General features: G+C 45.0%; 1 protein-coding gene across 1 annotated transcript in view; it reads right to left on the bottom strand.

The window, feature by feature from the left end:
- Nucleotides 1–22,978, bottom strand: part of LPP (LIM domain containing preferred translocation partner in lipoma) — a 232,467-nt gene that overhangs the window by 145,370 nt on the left and 64,119 nt on the right. The window contains exon 4 of the mRNA XM_059822779.1: nt 9,638–9,760. Within this exon, the coding sequence (XP_059678762.1) occupies nt 9,638–9,760 (123 nt within the window). The remainder of the gene's footprint in view (nt 1–9,637; nt 9,761–22,978) is intronic.

Raw genomic sequence — 22,978 nt, forward strand, 5'->3', positions numbered from 1 at the left:
AACTCGTGAAGGCCATACTTTAAATGCTAGGGCTCCCTAGCGTGTTTTAGCCTTCACCTTTCAAATGTGTTTAGAAACTGCAACCGCAGAAGTTCGTTGCCCTCCTCTTTTAAAGAGCGCAACTCAACAGTAAATCACATCAGCGGGATCTACGCCTGCCCTTCAATGGTCTCTGGATAGATTCAAGGCAATTTGAAGGCATATCAAAGGAATGCTCTCCTTCCTGTGAGTGTAATGCACAATCACAAAGTCATCATTCCCACTTTGGTGGAAATGGCCTGGGTAAGACATCTAGCGCAGACCACAGTGGGAGCAAAGTCCCAAGTGATGCATTGCCATGCAGGTGTTTCTCTAAGTTGCTGTGCTGTTCCCTTTACTCTGAACTATTTCCTTTCCCTAACAGGGAGGGAAACGCAGCTGGTTCCTAGTGTGTGCAGAAGAGAAATAGTCAACACAAAAGGAACAGAAACCATAAAGAGCAGAGCAAAGGAAGCCTCATTTCCTATGGACTCGTGTCTTGCATCTTGAGCAGACTCTGACCCTTCCTGTTCTCCTCCATCACCTCTCCTGACCATCCCTCCTGATTCCCCTCTCCCCCTAGCATTAGCCTTGGCATTCATCTGCGTATGTCAGCCAAACAATCCGTGTTTCAGGTCAGAGATCCTGGTTAAAGCGCAGTCTGGAAGAGCAAAAGTTCAGGTTGCCTGCAAGACGTGCAGCGGGCTCGGAGCTCGCTGTGCACATGTGTGGACAGGCCAGCCCACAGGCCACAGCGAGGACAGCCAGGACCAAGTTGCAGCTCCCCGAGAGACACGGGTCTGGGTCCCTCCTCGCCAGCCACTGAGTTTTGCATACATATACCCCTCTCTTAGACCCACTTAAAAGCGGCCGCTGGATTCAAATGGTATGTGGGAAGGAGCCAACTGCTGGACACCGACAGTTGCTGGATGGGAAGAATTAATCAGCCACCCTTTCATTTCAAAACATGCCAGCTATTCCCTTGGCGAGCAGTGTGCAGGAGAGTTGCTGCCACATGTGTGGGGAGATGACCAACTTGTGTCATAGGATTAAGTTCAACTGCATACACTTTCTTCCAGTTGTATGCAGGTGGGGAGAACACCTTCCCACTTCTAAACTGTTGGTGAGATCAGAGAGTGATGATACAGGTCCAGAGCATTGCATCTTTCTAGACCTGGGGGCTTGAATCTTTCACGGTTTGCTTGCAAGACAGTGCATCAAGAAGTCTATTGCCTGTAGATCACAAAAGTGCAGCTGAGTATCAAGCAACACCCTCGCACAGAAGAAACATAAAGCTTTTTTATTGCCCCTGCCTGGTTCATACACTCCAGGACAGAGACAGACGCATTTCCCAACACCTCAGATCCTTCCAAAGCCCCTCTTGACAGGGAACATTCCCACGTACTCTCTGCCCATCCACTCGCATGTGCTACAAGAGGAGGATAAATTCATGATGGGGTGGCAGGGTGCCCATGGTCTGGCTTCAGCTCCTCTGGTAACCCATGCACAAACCAAGTCATCTAATCTCCCAGTGCCTCGGTTCCTCCCTCACCCGTGAAATAGCAAGCATACTTCCGTATTTCACAGGGCTGCTGTCGTGGTGGTAAATCTAATGCCGCTGAAGCACTCGGATGCATCCACCCGTGCAAGGATGCAAGCAGAGACTGCGTCCCAATGAAACACAGGTCTCAGCCCCAGAGGTGACTGCTCTTTGTTGGCTGGACACACGGACAGCTTGCGAAGCACGCTGGGTCCCTTTGAGATGAGTGCCAAACCACTGTGAGTGCCAAAAACCGAGGATGGGGAAATGATGACAGGCTTCCTGAGGTGATGGTATATAGCAGCTTGGTCCCATTGCAGGGAAAAAGAAAACAAAATATAACAATAGGCAGAAGGCCTTGAACAGCTTTAGAGAGTAAGAGCCCAGCTCTCAACCACTCACAACAAAATAATCGCAAATGCATAAGGAAAAAAAGAGCAAATTATGAGGTACTATTTGCTTTTTATCACTGTTCCCAAAGTAAATGTTTCTCTTTATGCATACACAAATTTGAGATGTCTGCACAGATTTTAAAGTCTAATATATCCAACACTAGTCGTCATCTAAAGCTGTAGCCAAGCACGTAGTCAGAAAACCCAAATGGATGTAAAAAATAGAAAGGGGAAGGGGGATAAGTAAACCTAACTGAGATTTCTGTGAACTTGATTATATATCAGAAAAAAGAAACAGCAGGAATAGTGCTGCTTTATTTTCACTCTGATGATAGTACAAGAGAAAGAAATAATACCCTGCAAAGGTCACTCTTATCCTGTTCATCTGTGACGAGCTGATAATCTGGGATCTCAGAAAACTTTCTTTAAAAATCTTCACGGACGTGCTCTTATCAAAAGGATTAAGCTTTAATACATACCAGCAGATGCAACCGATTCGAGCATCTGCTAATCAGAGCAGCATCAGTTTGCTGCACACGCCGGCTGGAGCTGATGAGCACAGGAAGGTTTCCCTTTCTAGTAGAGAAAGGCCAAAACCAAACATACGTGAAATCATCTGTTGGCTACGCCTCTCAACTCACACGTACGCGGCTAACATCCCTGCCCTGTGCACGCTCCTCTGCCCGCAGGCGTGTCGGGGACAGAGTGACAGACGTGCCCTGCTCACAGCCAGCATGCCTGCAGCAGTGCTCCTAGAAAGCTTCAACCTTGGGACCATCTCAAACACCACCCACGTGGGGTGGGAATGTCACTCTGCCTTTGGAGAGGGGAACCGCAGGAGGAAGAGTTTCCTGGATGCAGAGGCTTTGCTTCTTGAGCGCTGGGAGGAACCCACTGTAATTGCTCCAGATGGGATGCTTCCACTTCTACTATAAGTAATCCACCCAGATTTTCCAAACAGCACAAAGCCAGTGTGCTGCAGCCAGAAGCGGGAGCGCAGCTCTCAGAGGTGACCCCATCTTTAAAACAGCCTGTCAATTCCTGATGTCCGTGACTATGTCAAAAGTGTCACAGCGCGCTGAGAACAGCCCGCGCCAGCAGCCCTGTGGTGAGCCTGCATGAGCCCTCCAGTGCTGCTACGAGCATCGGAGCTCACCACCTCAATGCCAGCTTGGGCACACCTCCGTGAGACATTGTCTTCCGTCTGTGTCCACACAAGCCATCCAAGGCAGTGGGGAAATGGCAGCCGCTCACAGCCTTCATGAAAAGTGTTGTGTAGTGCATGTAGCTCTGGAGTAGCCAGATGGTCCTACTAAAAGGTCATCAACACTTTAGGATGGACAGGGGATGCTTCTCACTTTCAGCAGGTGGGCTTACTCCCAACATGCCTTTCTGTCCCACAACCAAAGAGATTAAAAAGCCCACAAAAACCAAAATGCACAGACCTCAAGTGAAGAAATACAGAGAGCCCCTTGCCCCTGGGAAAGCACTGCCTGGCTACCGTGCCGTGCTGCTGGACTCAGAAGCCTTTTTGGCACAGCTACGCAGATGCCCACAGATGAGATGGGCTCAGACCAGCAGAAGGAGGCCTGGGTACTTTTATTTACCCCAAATATCATATCTGAAGACAGCAGAAGCTCAGCCACTGATTTCAGCCCAAATCGCATTGAAAAAGACTCAGCACCATTCTGAACACCTGAAACAGCTGAATCCCACTGACCCCCGTAATTCAGGAACAACAAACTCTTTGTCATATAAATGCTAAAGGAGGGGGGAATAATTCTGAACCCTCCAAATTAATCTTAATCTGCTTGTACCCCTGAATTTTCTTTCTTAAAAGAAAGAAAAACATTCCTGACCACAACTGGGATGCTAGCAAATACTCTGTGGACTGTGCTCGCAAAATCCTTTTGGTGCATACCAACCTAACAAGCCAGGCTCGGGCAATAACAGGAACAAGGAAATCAGACTCTGAGCCTGGACTAGCAAATTTGCACAGACTGTTTTGAATACAGATTCAGCGATCTGTTTTTCACAGAGCCCGTATGTCAATCCCACAGCCCAAACTAACAGCAATCGTAGGGCTTTTTTTTCGATGCTGGGGGAACGCGTTGCTCTTTGCTGAGTAGGAGGCTTTGTTCATGGCTGGAGATACAGCTCCACGTAAACAAAGATAAAACACCCGAACTCTTAGCCGTGCATTCCTGGTGCAGTTATAAGTGGGGCACTAAAATTATAAATGCACATGGAAGAGCACTCCTAAGAGTCTTCAGCACTCAATATTTTGCCCTGTTTCATGGTTTGCAATCCTACAGCTGAAACTGTTCAATCCTGTCCCATCACTCTGCAAGAAAATATGTCCATTGCCTTTTCACTGCTTTTGTTATCCCCAGCTAGTTGTCAAAAGAAGTGATGGAGTAACTACCAACACTGTCAAACATTTTGAATTCCTTTTAAATTCCAGTCGTTAGAAGACATTATTTCCCAGTATGTTTGCAACTTACTGAAAATGTATCACTTATTTTCTTAACTTAATTTTCTTTACTTTTTTATTGTTCTGCAGCCCACATTGAGAATGAGCTTCTTTTCCTTCAAAATATTACTCACTTAGACTGACAGTGTTCGATAGCGGCAGATGTCTAGTACTGGGGGCAATGACACAGAGGCAGGGACACAGGCATGAATCCTTAGACACCTCGCCTAACTCTGCCTTCATTTTCCCCATCTGTTAGATGAAAAAAATAATTTCTTTCTCTTTTTCATTATTTGTACAACCACATCACCTAAAGGCCTTCAACCCAGATGAAGGTTTCACTTTGCTAGATGCCATGCACATGGGTAGTAAGAGGCAAATCACATTGAAGAGGTTGCCAAGCTACAAGGACAGAAGATATTTTGAGAGGAAGCAGAGTAGAAATGCTACATTCAAGGTCATTTAGCACAGTGGTGGTAGCTGGGAATGAAACAGGTCTCCGGAGTGCCAGCCCCGTCCCCTCTGGATCAAGCTGCCTCTGAGAGCTGTACACAAGTAGATTAGATCTTGACCATCAAAGCATTTTTTTTTTTTTAATATTTAAATACTCCATAAATTTTGACTGCCCAGTATTTCCTTTTAAAAAAAGACTAATTACCTTTGGACCAGGTACACCTTGCTACCTGTTACACCTCCCACAAAGTCCTATTTTGCCAAACAGACAATCTGTTGGAAATTCAGCATAAAACTCAAGAGTTTCAGAAGGTAGGTGTCCAATTCTGGACAAAACAATCAGCATTCAATACATAATTCGCAGCAGGGATGAAAAATTCTGAGCTTTCGTATGCTGCTATTTCCAGTATTTCATTTTCACAGCCTCTGCTGGAAGCCCTCTCTCCAGAGTCACAAAGTTTTCTTGTTTTTAAAAAACTGCAAACATTTATTTTGTGGGCTGAAATTTGGCATTTTTTTTTGCTTAAGGCCTTGCTGCACTCATCTCTTAAGCAAGGATTTAAGCAGAACAGGTAAAAATTGGGGAAAATACCTTTAATAGAGAAGCCAGATGACCACAGCATTCACCAGGTCCCCTAGTCGGGATTCACCCAATTTAGGAATAGCCCCCGCTCCCATCCATGGAAGTTATGCACCTAAATGCCTTTTCTATACAACCTCCTTTTCTAATGAAAGGCAGAGTGGGTTCTCTGCCTCTGAACTTTCCAATGGGTTACTGCAATTTAGAAGGTGTGATATGTAAAAAGAAAACACATTGCAGCTACACAAGAGGAGCTCTGTACCTTACTCATCACACTAGCATTTCTAAACTTTATGAAACAGGACGAAAATATTAATTACATTTTTTCATAATGCATCTGCAGTTCTTCAAACAATACTTAAGGCAAGCCCATCTACTAACATGCCATTGCAGTCATGGTAATTTTGAGATCATGTTTGTCTCCTCCTCCATTTCAATTCACTGCACCACAAGGCTGGAACTGGCCATCCTGGTGAAGGTCACACAGAAAGCTCTCAAGCTCAGGTGATGTTTGGTCCTTTCTAAAACTCTGAATTCTTGAAATATGGTCTCTCCCTACACCACCTCACATGACAGAAAGCATCCTTAGAAGCTGCTGTTTTGCAGCTAAAGATGATGATTTAGTCTTGTAATTTTCTGCTCTTTTTGGTATGTGCAATTTTGAAAGAAAAAACCTAGCATTTTAATCACTTTTGACTGCTTCTGTGACTCAGTCAGGGAGACTTTCACTTGCAAGCCATGGGCTCAGACCAGGGTGAGGTGATGGTGATTGAAAGCTGCTTCTCACCCATGTGTTGCTGATGGCCAATATGAAGTAAACTATCAATGCCTAGAAAACCTCTGCTGCAGGGGACACTCTCAACAACTGCCTCAAGAAAGAGACAAGAACTAACCAGAAACAAAGCCTGAGGGAATCTTTAACTTGGAGTTTCGGCAACATTGGGGTTGACTCACACTGGGGTACCAGACTCTCAGAAGGACCTCTTCCCACCAAACCTGCTCCTGTGGGGAGGAAAGATCTTTTATGCTCCATAAAGGATCTATGTTGAGAAAATGCTTTTCAAACTCATCACTTCAGAGGGCAAAACAGTTCTGCAGGACAACAGCATCCTACCACCTCTGCCCGAGGCATGGGAAGAGCCAGCAGGACCTGGGTGACTCCTCTACCTTCACTTTCCAGCTCAGCTGCCTTGAATTAGGCAGGACCACTGGGTACAAGGAGGATGCTGCTGACCACAGGTGTCAAAACTCTCTCCCTGCCCGCTATTAATGGTGGTCATTTTTAGCCCATGACAATGTCCTTGTCACCTGCCTGGCACACAAAAAGAATGTTACCAGAGTGATGCCCAGGGAAGCAATGCAGGGATGGTGCAGAGATTTGTACTCATCCATGTCCTCAGCAGCAGGTCTGTTGGCCAAGGGGAATTGTCCAGCGCTGACGCTGCCCCACCCATTCCGGTAGGTATCATGGACTTTCCAAACCTACTGCAGAGGCTACAAATCCCTCTGCTTCAGAGGCATCTCCCAGGGCAGTCTGTCTCACTGCAATCCTGAACTCTTAACCAAGGATCAAAAGAGCTTCCCTTTGTGTGAATTTATGCCAATGGGTAGGGTATGTTAAATAAACTGCTTGTCATTATCGTGCTATCACTCCTACTCCAGTGAAAGAGGACTATTTTACAGTTTAGTTTATACTGCTTTAAAACTATTCTGAAGATAAAAAAAAAGACAACAAAATTTCTCTTATTCCAGAATAGGAGTATCCCCAAGGGCAAGGTATACCTGTAAAATTATTACAACGTTTTAACCGCATAAGCACAACTGAAACATCTCTGAAAACAAGTCATAACTCTATTTTCCTATCTGCAGCCATTATCTTGATAAATTTGGGAAGGTCAGCTAAGATGTAATCCAATAAACATGCTGATGTTCTGAGTAAGTACCTCACAATGTGCAACCTAATCTATTATCCTACTATAAGACCATCAAATGACTCACCAGTTTTAATACTTAATACAGATCAAACAAAGGAAAATATCAAAGCTTTATATTGTAGTTCCACCTTTCAAGGACTTGTTTGAGTACTCTAATTACAGCAGATGATACATTCAACTCTGGCATTTTCTTTTTTAAACAGCTATAGTTAGAAGTTGCTGTAGCTGTACTTTTCACAGGACATAATTACGTTAACCAATAAATACTGAAAAGTCTGATAAACTGAACAAATTGATAAAATGAACACTGGATTGCACACAGTTGTTATAATGCACCAGAGAGCAGTGGCATCCCAACGCCCCCAGGTATAGGGGACAAGTCTTCAGAGCCCCCACCTGAACTGTGGGCAAAAAGCTGCAGGAACAAGCATGTGCACCGAACAGCACGCATCATCTTGGAGGCTGATGAACTTATGAAGTCAGATCAAGTCCAAAACTTGGGCTATGCCTTCCAATTCTCCAGAAACTCAAATACACCTGCAGAAGTTTGCATTTGACCGCTGTGATTTATTTATTTATTAACACTATAGGTACAAAACAAAAGTGAAAAACCAATCTATTCAGAGAACGCCAGATCCCAAAGGCAGCAGTACTATCAGCAAACTGCAAATGCTCAGAGAACTGTTTACAGAAGTTACATGTCTCTACGAAGATGCTGGAGCTGACCACAGGCATTGCCAAGGAAAATGGTGAGTACAAATCTCTTCCAGTTAACTCTCACAGTGTTTTGACACTATAAAGCATTTCCCAGGAACAGTATGCATTCATATGTGTTTGGACCACACAAACAAAACTATCATGGGTTATTCGACACATGTGCCTGAGCACTATCACTGTTAAAACTTGGCTCTTATCACAACAACAAAAACCCACTGGGAAAGGGGCTGAATTGTATCTGGTTTACATTGTTGCTCTTTTTGAATGACTGACCCAAATCGGACTGGTTTTCAAAGACAAGTCTGTAAGTTTATGCAATAACTATGTACATGCTGCTAGAATGAAAGACGACTTTATCGGGAGGTCCCTGCAGAAGGGACGGAAACCACACAGGCCACCACGCCAGAGCCTCTGCACATAGATGAATGCTTTCAAAAGTGCATAAATCTGATTTAGCTCTGCTTTTGCTAAGTTCACATACTTAAACAAGAGCAAATCTAAACGAACTCTGATGACTACTTTAGTTTTGCTCCAAAGGTATCGGTTCTCTCTTACTTAAAACAAATACAACAATGAAAAGAACAAAAAAAGCCACAAACTAAACAATGGCCTATATGGATAATGGGTGTGCACTGCATCAGTCAACTTTCCCTTTGGTTCTTTTGACTTTTGGGGTTTTATTTAGGGCTGACGTTGGCAAGACAAACACAACATACACATACAGCTGCATACATGCCTACAGACCCGTATACATATAAGAAATGAGACCAGTCATGGAAGTGAAGGTGCTGCACAACTGGGCACAACATCTGGGATGATTTTAGAGATCTCAAGAATTGCCCTTTTTAAAGTGCCACTGGGGTGTCACCGTTTCCTCTGATAAATACATGACACCTTACCAGAACTTAAATAGCTCCACTCGAGCACTACCTAGATGAGTGACAAAAATTAGCTGAGCTGCTGTCACCCCTGCAGTCCTCGTCTAGACACAGCAGAGTAAGTGCCAATTCCAGTCTGCCTTGCTGGGCTACAGCCACCCTGACAGCTGAGCTATGATCCAAGCCACTTCGTCACCACTGATCAGATGACAAAAACAAAAGAAAACAACTTGAGACATGGATATCTGGATTCTTCTGGCAGTATGACAGATAAAAGTTAACAAAACAGAAAAACAATGAAAAAAGACAAGCGTGGAAGTACTTGGGAACTGAGCAGGTTTTAATTCACAAGCTATTGTTGGTGGAAAGTCGAGGTGTATGAAATGCCATTTTTTGCAAGTATTTTTCTAACAATCTCCATGGCAATCTAACAATCGGGATCAGAGGCCCTTTGCTCAGAGGTATGGCAACTTTCAGGCTGGTGCCCCCTTCAGAGCGGCTGCGCCCTTCTCCCCATTGACAGCCACATCTGGATGCTATCAGGAGGAACTGGCATGCCTGCTCGCAACAAATACCAAGCGGTTAGCAAATTGACTCCAGCAGTCGATGCTGGCCACTTTCCCACTCTCTGTTTATGCAATGTGCCACTAACCTGTTGAGTCCGAGGTTTGTAAGGAGAGCTGCTCTCTAGGTCAGCCAGGATGCTGGTCAGAGAGTCGATTTCTGCATCTAAACTGGACCGCCTCTCCTCAAGTGTCTTGCCACCAGGATTCACCTTAAAGAAGAAAGAAGAGTTCCAGTTATTCAAACCACTTGGCCTGGCACATGGTTTCTTACTGGCCTCATAAAGCCGCTACCATGCCCAGCAATAACTCTTAGGTTGCAGGGACAAACACGGTGAAATGCTATAGCTCTCTCCCAGAACCAGCAGCAAGCTTCCATCTCACAAGGATTTAGGCTGCTTTGGTGGTTTTTTTCATGTATTTCCCACAATGGTCCCATTGTGTTAAATTGACTTGGAAGATTACACAACTCAGCGTGCAATCTGCTGCTGAGGTGAAGAGGCAGGACAATCCCCGCTCCCACAGATGGAGAAGATGTATTTTAGAAGGATGCCTGGCTGGGCAGCCAGGGCTGGGGACAGGCTTGAAGCACCTGGATCCTGAGAGCATCTCTTCTCCCACATCCCCACCCCAGGCAAAGCACAAACAGAGAAGAGCTGCAGCTATTATTATTTTAAATCAATTAGTGGTAGCTGTACCTGTCTGATTCAACACTTCTTCACAATTTCCATTTAAAAAATTAGTTCCTTCAAGGAGGAGTGAAAAAGCTCAATTAATTTCTAGTAGATTCAAGGTGAAGGGCATGATTTGCAGTAAGTGGTCACAAAATAACATAAATAAGGTCCTTCTGAAAAGGGCTATTATGCAGGAAAGCTCATGCCCAGAGCAAATACCAACCTACAGCGAGCACCCCTTCTGATTCAATATATCTTGCTTTCTCTCTGCTTTCAGAACAGCCCAACCCCACTTGTACCCAGGCTGGGAGGGACACTCACTTGGAAAGGAAGAGACATGAATTTTCACCACCACCACCCATCTCCAAAAGTAAAACCCAGGTCTTAGCACCGCAGAAGAATATGTGATCCCCAAGCCACTGTTCAAGGGCTGCACTGCAATCCCTGCTAGAATAAGTATTTTAAAAGAGAGGACTTATTCACATGCTTTGTTTTTGAAAAATCAACCTAGTCCAAAACCTCTGCGAAGGACCTCTGTGCTATACAGCCCAATCCAACAGTGGTACCTCCCAGCAGTGCACAAAGGCAGGTATAAGCTAGGAAACATCTCCCTCCTCAATGTTTTCAGTGCTTTGGAAATTAGGTAGGTCCATCAGGAATGAGAAGTTCAAGAAAACCAGCTAAAGATCCCTATCAAATGTGACATAGGTTCCAGAAGCTAGCCCCACTGAGCCAGCCCACATTTAGGGCATGCGCAGAAACCAAAGTTCTTGAGTCAAGTGAAATACTACACATTGAAAGTCTTTTCTCAACCTGACTCATAGTCAATATTTTTCTCCTGTCCTTCCACGCCTGACTTATCTGCACATTCTCCAGACAGTTTCTCTGTGTACGTGCAACTACAGAGCTCAGTGCAGAAGAGCTCATTCGCAGCTTGACTACTACAATAATGAAAATACTAAAGAATTACCTAACAACTCACCTGATTTCAACTGCAAAGCCTGTTCAGACCATACCAGCACCTCCCCACAGACAATCCAGCTCTGTTTGCCTTCACTCTCACCAAGTTACTTCGATTTTCCAAGCCAAAAATTCACCTTTTCCTTTGGCTCACTGGCTGTTCCAGATAGTTTTTATTTAAACTTCATTTCAGGAGCATTCGATCATTACCTGTTTTACAGAACTCCCTAGTCATCAATCCAACACACAAATGGCAAGTTGGTCAAAGAGAGACAGACTATGCAAAGCAGGCAGGCTCTGATCCGTCAAGCTTATACGTGCTGAAGCATTCATTAGTTCCTAATGATTATTAAATTTTATTGGATTACAATAAATTTGGCTTGACTAACAAGAAAATGGAAGCTCCAATGTGCTTTATGCAAGAACACGTCATTTAAAAGGCTGAGAGTCAGGTTAGAAACTACTTACAAACTCAATTCTTCTTGCCTATTTTTATTATAGAGCCAAAGTTTTCCCATCCAAACTATTGTTCAAAAAAAAAGAAATACTTTTCACAGGAATTACCCCAGACCATTACTCCTGGCTAGCTGTAGGCACCTGGATTTTTAAATTTGCAAAAGTCCAATTTCCTTTCCACTATTAGTGCACTTCATGGCTCTTGTTTGGTTTTTCTCCATCCTCCAGCTGTTGGCCTATAACTACAGGGCAGCCACAGGCTTCCCAGACACAAAAACTGCGATTGCTCTGCTCCAGAGAATTTTTAAGCTAAGCAGCCAAAAGCCAACCTGGAAAGGGGGGGGAGATGCAAAGGGCACCCAAGGCCCCAACATTTGAGGTGATAAAATCAAGTCAATGGCAGACCCAGGAATAAAACTAGAGCCCACACACGGCCTGTTTGGTACCCTGACCCCGGAGAGGAGGGATGGTGGCATTAGAGAAGATCAGCCAATTTCATTTCTGCTTCTTAGCATTTCTGGGCCATATCATTCCCAGGTTCTCATTCCCCAGAAAAATTATGCAATAGCTGACTAGCAAACGCTACAGAACAAGGTGGAAGGTTGTAAAAGTTAAATGTCCTTAGGAAACCTAGAAAAATAAAATAAAATAGCATGGAAACATCTCCATTGATTCTGGGCTCTGTAAAAGATTTATTTATTCAATTAAAAGACAATCAACATAGATTAAGAGCCCAATTCTACAAATGCTGGAGCACAATGCAGTACAACAGTGCCAACGAATAACGCTACCGATGTGTGTAAGGGCCTATTGGGACAAGACTGGACTTCAAGTACATTTAAGAAATGGTAATCCTTGCAAAGACAGGTTTCTGCTTGCTCTCTCTTCCCCATCTCCACAAATCTCGCATTTCTCTCCCCACAGTGCTCCAGATTCAACCAAGGGATTTGCTGCATGTGGAAACAGGAGAAGAATAGGCAACACTAACTTCAGCAAGAGAGGGTTAAGCTATTTCTCTTGTCATGCTCCTCATCATGACATTGCTATAAAAGTTTTATGATATTGCTCTGGAACAAAACCCAAGCACCAGGTCCCAAGGCTCAACAGGTTCGCACAGACACAGCTCTGCTCCGAGGAACCCAGACTGGTTAAACCCACGACCTCGCAGATACAAACACCGGAACCAGAAAGAACTGCTAATTCTATTTCTGTCTGGATTTATGGCACTGTTGCACACACGTCACTTGCGCGCCCTCCCCTTCAGCCAGCAGAACACAGAAAAACGGGTTTAAAAAGAAAAAAGATGCTATCATTGGCCTGGCCAGTGTGAGTTCGACAAAAAGCAAACATAAGCCAACCCAGTCCAACAAATTACTCATGCCAGAGACTATCCACGCACGTGAACTTCTGCAATGCCTGTACTCCTATCCCCTGGCTCAGTCCCTGCTGCGAGGGAAAAGAAAGAAAAACAGCAGAGAGCTTCACTGCTTGGTTTGTTTGTCCACCCCTGAATTCCTGGTGTGCAGCTCACAGTGGCTGTGATGATAATCCACTCCTGAGCCCTGTCAACCCACTCTGTTCCGATGAAAACTGGCTTTAATTTTGCTAATCCTACCACGCAACACCAGTCAGTGCCACAGGTCCCCCCCGCACCACCCCAAGGGATGTTCCTTACAGAACATGCAGTGCAGAGGGCAACGCAAGGCCTCAAAGTTTGCCTCACTGTGCTAAAAAGACCGTAAGACTATTCACTGAGCTAGAAGACATGAAAAGCACAATGATTTCCCTAGATACCACCTTTTCCTACAACCTAGATCACCTACTCTTATCACATTTTGCAGGTTACAGCAGAGAAACAAGAACGCTTCTGTTTGTCCAAGCCAGCTCCTTGCAATGGGCTCAAAGAAAAGAATCTGGTTCCCAGATGTCCTTCCTAGCTCCTGCTCCAAATTCCTTTCCCTACCCAGACCCAGCCGCCTCTCTTTTATTCTCTGTTTTCCCCTCTCTCTCCATGCCCTGTTTGCTGCCACGCAGTGCTGCAGCTTGGGACACTCATTAACCCCTGGGACAAGAGATGCAATGTGGGCTGCCAGGTTGGCCTCTGAGCCTCTCCAGGAAATCACATTGATGCCCCGCGGTATTGCTGCATCAGGGAAAGATGGAGGGTGGCTTTGTAGTAGCGACCTGCTGACTTACATGGACAGCAGGTTAGAAGTAACTCCAGAGTCCCAGTATATATTTTCTACCAACACAAGGCAACAACCAAACTGCTGAACACTTTCAGAGCATCAGGACTTTGCTCACCGCATTGCAATTTTCCAGCATCAAGACCCACCTTCGCCCCATCCACCTCATCCTTGCTCAAGTCTTCTCTAAAGTAGGTTGAGCTGAGTGCGATTCATCAGTGTTGTGGTGAGCTCATCCTCTGAGCTGCACCCCAGGAACGCAAGCTGTCATTACTGGGAAATGCAATGCTGTTATATATGTACAGACACATCCAAGACAGCAGAGCTACAGCTAGACACACAACCTTCTTCGTAGCATCAGCTCACTCTGCATGCTGCGCTATCACAAGTCACTGATAACCTCATAACTCACAACTGGAAAAACGGAGATGAACACCATGGATGTTAAGAAAGGTCGTAGCTAATGACTCAAAACAAACGGGCTAGGGGCCCCCAGTGTCTTCTGCTCCTGGCACATTGGTTTTACTGGGAGCCTGAGGTGCTTGGGGAGCTCTCTTTGGGCTGCGATAGGTCAACACTGCTTGCATTTACACATCCAAGAACAGGGAAAAGCAGGGAGCAGAAAAGCCCTTTGCAGCAAAGGCAGTCATGGAAAGGAAGGACTGAAGTAACAAGAGGAGCAAGGAAAAGGGGAATTTAGGCAAATCAGGGTTTGTGAGCAGGTAGATAGTAAATAAGGACTTTTGCCCTGAAAAACTTCATTGTCTTTTCCTCCAGTAAATGCGACTGAGCCACAGACGAGGTGGCAGAGCAGATAAATGCACTGACCACTGCCTGCTTCCACCGGGTTGCACCCACAGCAGCCGCCTGCCACGCTCTGCAGGCTGTGGAAATCCTCGGGTAGGCACTGGGGTGGTAGGAAGAGCAAATGAAACAGCTCTCCAAACAAGGAGTTAGCATCTCTTTCTACTCCATGGCCTCGGGCGCTGGGCTTAGACAGAGCCGCAGACAGAGAAAGAAGGATGGGGCTCTTATTTCCTATTTTAGCTGGGGGCAGGTTGGGGAGAGGAGGGAAAGATGTTTGATTTTGATGGCATCCACTATACATACACTGTGAGAAAGACACTGTGAGAAATGTTAACCAGGAAGAAAATAAGCGATTCAGTCTTGATATACTTCAGGCTGGGCTTTGTGTTTAATTTTTCCTTTTTTCCCTTTCTTTGCACTTTCTCCAACAATACCACTGCCAGAGGGAAGATCCTTTTCAGACACACACCCTTGCTACCCCGTCCCTCTCGCTGTAGAATTTCCCAGTCTTCTTTCCGAGGTCACAAAAGCCACCTAAAGCCCAAAAAGACACTGAAGTGGCAATAAAGACACTGCAGTGGCAAAAAGACGCATCCTCAAAGGCATCTATCAGGAAAATGAGGCACCCTGAAGATAAACTGCTGTGCCTATTCTTCCGTGAGCCTAAAGACAAGTGCAAACATTTTCTTTCAAATTCCGTACTGTAAATTAAAACAGTCCCAAGAGGCTGCCCCACCAAGCACACACATGGAGACAAGAGCTGACTGCAGCATTCAGGGTGAGGGGCGACTAAGATGCTTGACTGATGCCTAATCACAGTTCCAGGCACCAAGGAGGGGCTAGAAAAGTAGTCGTGCACTTTAAAAACAGAAAGATTTAGTCTTTTGAAACAAATCCGAAATGATGGAAGATTTCAGCAGATGTGACCGCAGTGATTTCGCCAGACGTGATTGTATCAAGGATCTAATAGAAAAGAACTTCCCTGCTGTTCCATCAGGCTGAAGCCAGGCCTGAAATATCCTTTTTAGTCTTTTGATGACATCAAGGATAAAAGCCAAAGGGAAGTTAGGTTTTGATTTATTTTTTCCCCTGCTCTTTCTTTTTTTTTCCAGGCACGGAATAGTTTTACCTGGTTTGTGTTGCTGGATATTAGCTGGACCAAAGGAAAACACCTCAGAAGTTTGAAGTGGGCTGTTCAAAGGTGTCATTCGGTGTCTCTTGGGTGCTGCTGTCATTTAACTGAGCAACATTTCTACAACTCCAGCCACTTTTGAAGATCTCCCCATGGAGGGAGGCAGGTGGGCCTACCTGGAATGGGACTTAAATGAGGTGGGGGGTGATCATCCACTAAACACCAGCCTACCATCCCGCCCCAAAAAGGGCCAATAAATGTGCTAAATATCTTCCCTTGGCAAAGTCCACAACAGCAGCTGTGCCGCAGCAACTTGCAGGAGACACAGCGGGGTAAAGGGGGCTGCGGTCCTGAGGTTAAAACTCAGCTCAGTCCCAGACCTACAGCGTGGGTCTGGGGTAGCCACAGTCCCACATTCAATTTCTCCACCCATGTAAAATGTAAATAGCACTGGGTATCCTGAGGATTCACTGATCTTATCTCTGAAGCACCAAGGTGCTGTAAAGAATTGCATGGGCTTACAGCTGGGGCAAATGAACAAGCAGGCAAAGAAAAGTTACTTGCTAAGGATTGCTAGGAGACATCTTGCGAAACCTTAACAACCAATTACAAACTCACTGTGGTGTAGGAGGCTGATAAAAAGGACGAATAATAAAAATAAAAAAACAAACCAAAACAGAGAAAGCAGATAACAGAAGAAGAAAGCATGAAACTGGAAGGCATCAGTCTCAAAACAAAGAAAAGGGGGTAGGTGTTTCATCACACAACATGCTGCTAAGCTGCAAAGCTACTTGTGCCACAAGATGCTGTGGTTACTATGAGTTTACATGGACCTCAAAAGCAGCTGGAGAAACACATGGAAGAAAACTCCATCAATATACTTTAAAAACAAATAAAAAATCCTGTGTGGTGTTTTTTTTTTTTACATTTTTCTCTGGACACTTATTACTGACCATTGCTGATCTGATTTGGCTCTCTATAGACATTTACATGAAGCCTCCACTTATGCTTTATATGCACCAGCTGACACCAGCCAGGAGTCACTTCTGCTGGTGGGTACATGTCAGTCTCTGCGAGTTAACAACTGACCATCACCTTAGTGCCAGGGCTTGGACCAACACCTGGAAACCAACTTCTTCCCTCCTTGTAGCCGAGACAACAGAAATCACAGCCAATTGCACTCAGCCTCCTGGGACACATAGATGAAAGACAGCAAAGACTTTGTTGCAGTTATGAATCTGTATGACAATAAAGATTTATATTTCCCTAGAGATCAGTGCAACTGGCACTGCTCACATACAATAGTTAGGAAACATCCCCGTCCCAAGGAGCCTATTATCAACTGGATACCAGCCCTGGGAAGAGAAAGCACCTAGAGGGAGTGGGAGCGAGGTGCTGCAACTCAGAGACACAACCAAGCTCCTTCTGGCCATCAGATGAAGACACTAATCCACCGGGCCAACCCAGCTCCTTAATGGACATTTCATTCTCTGTATGCAATGTCCTAGCCCTGACAAAACATGCCAGAAGACAAAACCGCTGTCCAGGCCATCCAAGCTCCAGCTGCAATTTCGCAGGATGGCCCTGATTTCACATGATCAGAGGGCTGGATCCGAGCCACCGCCACCCCAAGCACTGGCTTGTGGGCCAGTGGCCCCTCTTCCATCACTGTTTAATAAGCCATTGCCCTCTACACATCCTGAGAGGGGCTCCAATCGCAAAACCAACACCTCGGCTCTGCTCAGGGGCAGGATACCACCAGTGCGGATGGATGGACAGCGCTAATGCCAGGGCAGAGCCCAGGACTACGCTCCCTTCCAAACAGCGCCTGCTGCTAACGCTGGAGAGAAGCTTTTGCCACAAACACCCACGGTTTGTCCAGACTTCTAAGACCACAGAAGAGGATTTGGCCCTGGATATTGGATGAGTGATGACAAGGAAAAAAGGATGAAGCTGCATCATAGAGGTTTAGCCAACAGCCTCCACGGCCTGGGGCATGCTCTGCTGAAGCACTGGGTCCAAGGCCAGCAGCCAATGACCCTGGTGGCTGTGATGGGGCATGGACAATTCCCCATGAGAAGTGCAACGCTCCCTGTCCTGCTGCCACCCTTGAGGACAACAGAAGGCAATTATGCAAGAGGAGTAAAGAGGATGCAGCAAATAGGTCAAAGCACTCAACAAGATCTGCCTTGCAGCCTAGATGTGTGCTTGTAGATGCCCCAAAGTTGGACATGCCAACACAGAGGTCCTGTGCTGTCTGGTCCCCTCAGCCCCCATCTGCTCTGCCCCAGGACAGTGTTAACCAGCCCCCCACTCTCTGCATGACAGACTGACACCTCTACCTTGGGCATTCAAACCTGCACCTGGCTTTTTTGAGTTTCTGACCGCTGCATTTTGCTTATGGAAGGAAGTTCTGGAGATTCTGAGGTTGGCTAAACGGGGCTCTCAAAAATGCCATGCTACTGAAAAACAGCAAAACAGCAAATGTCATTCAGTCGACAGGAGGGTCTTCATACTGCAGGCCAGCTAGTACATGGGGAAGAGGCACCGTGATCCTCAAGCACATGAAAGCAACAGGATGGATTTGATAAGGAACAGTCGAGGGATGAAGAGAGAGGAGGAGGCCCATGAGCTGACGTCTGCCAGAGCAGCAGACCCGACAGTCCTGATAGTTTACTTAACATGTCTGATCAAAAGCTTTGGGAGTCTTGTCTGTGTTAAGTGCTACCAGATGCAAAATCAGCAGCAAGATGAGAAGTGTATTAATAAACTAAGGAGGCACATAAAGTTATTTGAAAACTGAATGGGGAAGACGGGGAGAGAAGGGGGAGAATAAAACCAGTTTATTTTTCCATTAAGGCAATTTAATATTCTCCGGGTGGAGTTACAATCACTCGTCCTTGGGAATTAAATTGAATTAGTGAAATGTTCCTGTTCATCCGCAGAATATAAAATATAAAGTGGAATATATCTTTTTTTTTTTCTTTATGCCTTCTGTGGGACAGCGCTGCCTCTCTGTTCATGGGACAAGAATAGCTGGCCATGAATTCCTTTTGATCCAGCATGACTTTCACTGACTGTAACTAACTTTACAGCAGCAGGGAATATATCCTTTTTCTTTTAATTAATGCAATTACATTAGGACTCGTTATTGATAATTATGGTGACTGTGAAAAGTTTCCCCTTTCTTTGCCCACTCCCCCACCAACTTAAAATCTGCTCCAATATCGTCACAAATTAATGTTTAATTAGCCATCAAGCAGAGCTGATGTTCCCCGCAGAGTATTGCTGCTTACAGAAAAACTGAGAACTAAGAGGAGGTATCAGATATTTCATCATCTGCCTCCAAGGGGAACCATAACTGAAGAGTAACCAATTACTCCAATACAGTTGCAAAGATTTATCAATGTAGAAACCAAATAGCTCATTAAGTGTCCGCTGCAATAAAGGAAGACCTTCCCACTGAATCGTACAATGTGAATGTTACATTTATAAAAGATCCCATGGCGATGTCCAAGAGCAAAGACTCCCTTCACTTCACATCCTGGCCAAGTCGTGATCCTCCTTTTTCCTTTTCTGGCGTAAGAAAAGAGGGAAGAGGAGGATGCCTCCACCGGCACAGGACGTGTCCGACAAGCCATGAATTACACACGCCTACGCACAGGGTAAGCTGTCACACCCAGCCCCCCGACTCGGGATTTATATTCCATAGGGGAAAACCACACCAAACACCAGCTCCTGCCCGGTGCCACGCCATCCTGGACCAAGGAAAGCGCAGAGCTGAAGGTGATTTCACTCCTTTCAACACTTCTGAAGAGTCTGGCGCTGAAATACTGTGTCCAGTTTGGAAGGCAGTGTTTTAAAAACTTGAGACACGCCAGAAAAGCAGAAACAGCTGACAACGAGACACGTAGAGAGTTCACTTGGTTTCACTTATGAAGGAAATTGAGTAGCTCGATAGCAGTATCTAAACAGCTTCACAGAACAAAAATGCCAGATACCAGACTGTCCAACCTAGCAAAACAGAAAAACACACAGCAGCCGGGAAGCTGAAGCCAGGGAAATTCTATTTAAAAATAACAGAGATATTCACTTATGCATAACACTGCAGGTAATTAAATGCTAGAACAAACTTCCAAGATTTCTCCATTTAGATGTCTGTGGGTCAAGGCTGGATGCCTTTGGTCTCCCTGGGTGAGTGGGTGAAGCTTTATGATCTGCGATACGCAGAAGGGCGCAGCCGACAAGTTAACGGCTCTGCCTGGCCCCACATCGACAGAGGTGAGAAAGCAACAGCACTGCCGTATTCATAAAGATCTATTGAAATCACTCTGTGTTTGTACCACTTTAACTGGAAATTAAATTTGCATGAACAAACTCTATCCCACACAAGACTGTATATTGTGACAGTTAAATGAAGAGCTTTTTAAAAGGGACACATCTCAGGCAATTTTAATCAAAAAAGATAGGTTTTGTTAAAGCTACCAATTTCAGAAAATTAAGGTTGACTAAAACTGTTTTTAAAAACTCCTTTTGGAATTTAATCACATGCTGGAAACCCATATGCAGCTGCTTGTGTCACCTGCAAGAAGGCTCTATAAAACATAAGCATATGCTTAATTTTACACGTGTGCTTAAGTTCTACCAACTTTAATGAAGTTTAAGCACACAGTCAAGCTTCTCCAAATCTGAGAAAGCATTCCTGAACATGGGCTGCAAAGCTATTAGGAAATCACCACCAAAAAAAAAAGTAAAATTAAAATTGGCCAGTTAATTTTCACAGCCTGAATAAACTCCAAGTCCAGAAGTTAAACATGAAACATACTTCTGAATTTGTTTGCTTGTTTTGCTGTAATAGGAAGGGGTGCGTGCCAAAATGTTTGCAAGGATTCAAGAATCTCCCAGTGAGCCTGGCAAAAAGTCAGCAAAATGGATGTATAAAACTACATGAAATTCAATGGCTTGGGTCTGGCTTCTGCAGAATGAGTCGCATTAAAAATCTACTATACGTCTCTCTCAACTGAGAAGAGGAAAATCTGGACTCTGCCTCAGTCCGCACGTTTTTGGGGTGGTTGATGGCTGCAGTCCACAGGGCGGGCAAGTCTCAGCCAGGCAGCCCCCACACTTCTGATTCACGGACAAAGGTCCTTTCCTTCAAGAAGTTTGCAATCTCATTTTCCAAACCATTAGGCCCACTTTTACCTTCCCTTCGAGGCTGCCAGATGTGTGTCTGGTATTTGATTTGGCTGGATGACCGCGAGTTTTCTTTCTTTTTTAACAACCTCGTCGTTCGGACACCTTACCTTCTACACATTTCCTAAGTGGAAACTCAGATGAAGAAAAATTTCTGAATTACACAGAAAGCTGAACAACAAATAACTTGTGCTGCCCAGAGATCACTGCAAAACCCCGCAGAGAGAATCGCCAGTGTGCATATCGTTCCCAGGTGAGCTCGGAGGTTCATTTTGACACTCTCCATATGCAGATAAATGAAAGTAAGTTGTTGCTTTTCAATAAGAATTCATGCATCAGAAAACGTGGTGTCACATTAGACCTCAGGAAAATATCTTCTAACTGTATTTCTGCTTGGGGCCAACACAGCCACAGAAGCCAAATGGGATTTACTTCTGCACAGCAAGTACATTACCTCCCTAAATGTCTTTAAGAGGCTCACCCGACCTTAGCACCGAGCAAACGCCGCTCCCAGAGGGCTGCCCTACCACCATCCGCGGGAAGTGCTGATGCCTAAACATCTGCACAGACCTCAGCAGTGGCATCTTTTGGGAACACACAGAGGGGTACTGCAGGGCAGAATGAGGGGAATTTGCAGAGCCAGAGACAGGGGGAGAAGGGGGGAGCGCCTCAGGAGTGAGTGGAGTAACAGCTGAAGAGGAAGGCTAGACCTGGGACGTGACAAGACATGAGGTTGTTTCCATGTCAAAAGAAAGACGCGGAAATGAGGAGATGGAGAGGGAAGGAGCTGTAGCTCGGGACTGTTGAATGAGACAAGATTGTACAGCACCTCTGGCAGAGCTGTCATTTGCTGGCTTCAGCAGCACTTGGAGTTGCTACAGCTTTCCCCAACATTTCTATTTTACCTCTCACACCACTAAAACCAAAACCCTAAAAACGTTCCAGATGCTCTTCCTTACCTGTTCTTTGTGCATTAAAGCTAATCAATGTCCTGCATTTTCATCAGCAAACCAAAACTGAAAAATACAATTGCAGGGAATAGTCCTGCAAAGACTGAGTTTAATGGCAGCAGACACTTAAAATCATGCCAACCCTTCTGTCCTAGAACAAATTCCTTCAGCTCTGGCTACAACATTTCTCATTGGTATTTCTACCACCTTTCAGCTTGCTTAGTCACTGTGCCTCACACTCTTTGCAGAAGCAACATTTTCTGACAACAAAACCAGCCCTCATGACAGCTGAAGCTGTTTTTCACCAGCGATGGAAACTAAAAAACAGCAAGGAACCTGCATTTGAGCCACTTCCATTCTTGGAAATTAGATGCTCTCACAACTTCTCCGTATCCACATCTCATAACTGCCAGGCAAAATTCGCATCAAAAACAGGATGAAGTTTGCCCTACTCTTTGAACTACTCCAGGGCTGTAAAAATTAATTTAGACAGACAACTGGATTCTCCAATCGGTATAGCTGCATTTCCTTTCATCTTGTTTGACCAAAGCTTATTTCTTTACCACACAGCATCATGGTACTTAAAGCACCAAAACCAAGGTGGGAATCTGACTCCGTCTGCTCTGTCACGTTCCAGCCTACCACCATGCCCAAGCTGCATGGAAAGACTTTGACCTTCTAAACCACATCTTCCAATCCCAGCCAGCTTCACAGAAAAGGCATAATAATTTGTCTGCTGCAATTTTTAGAATTCCTTCTTGCTACTGACAGTCTGTTTGTCTTAGTCTCGCCACTGCATTACAGTTCCCTAATGCAACACAGGCTACCCTGGATTTGACACAGGAGCAACCGATCTTGCAAGAGATCTTTCCCAGGACCTGCTAATTCAACAGAAGATTTGAATAGCACTCAGAAATGAAAAGAATTGAAATTTCTTCAATTCTGATCATGTTATCTCACTCTCTTCCATCACTCAGCTCATCTGCGTTGATGGGAGAATTCCTACATCTTCATTACCTTTTTATTTTCCCTCTGCTTAAATAATTCTACCTTGGATACAATGATGTTTTTG

This window comes from Gavia stellata, chromosome 11 (genome assembly GCF_030936135.1).
Source record: "Gavia stellata isolate bGavSte3 chromosome 11, bGavSte3.hap2, whole genome shotgun sequence".
In the NCBI taxonomy this organism is placed as follows: domain Eukaryota; kingdom Metazoa; phylum Chordata; class Aves; order Gaviiformes; family Gaviidae; genus Gavia; species Gavia stellata.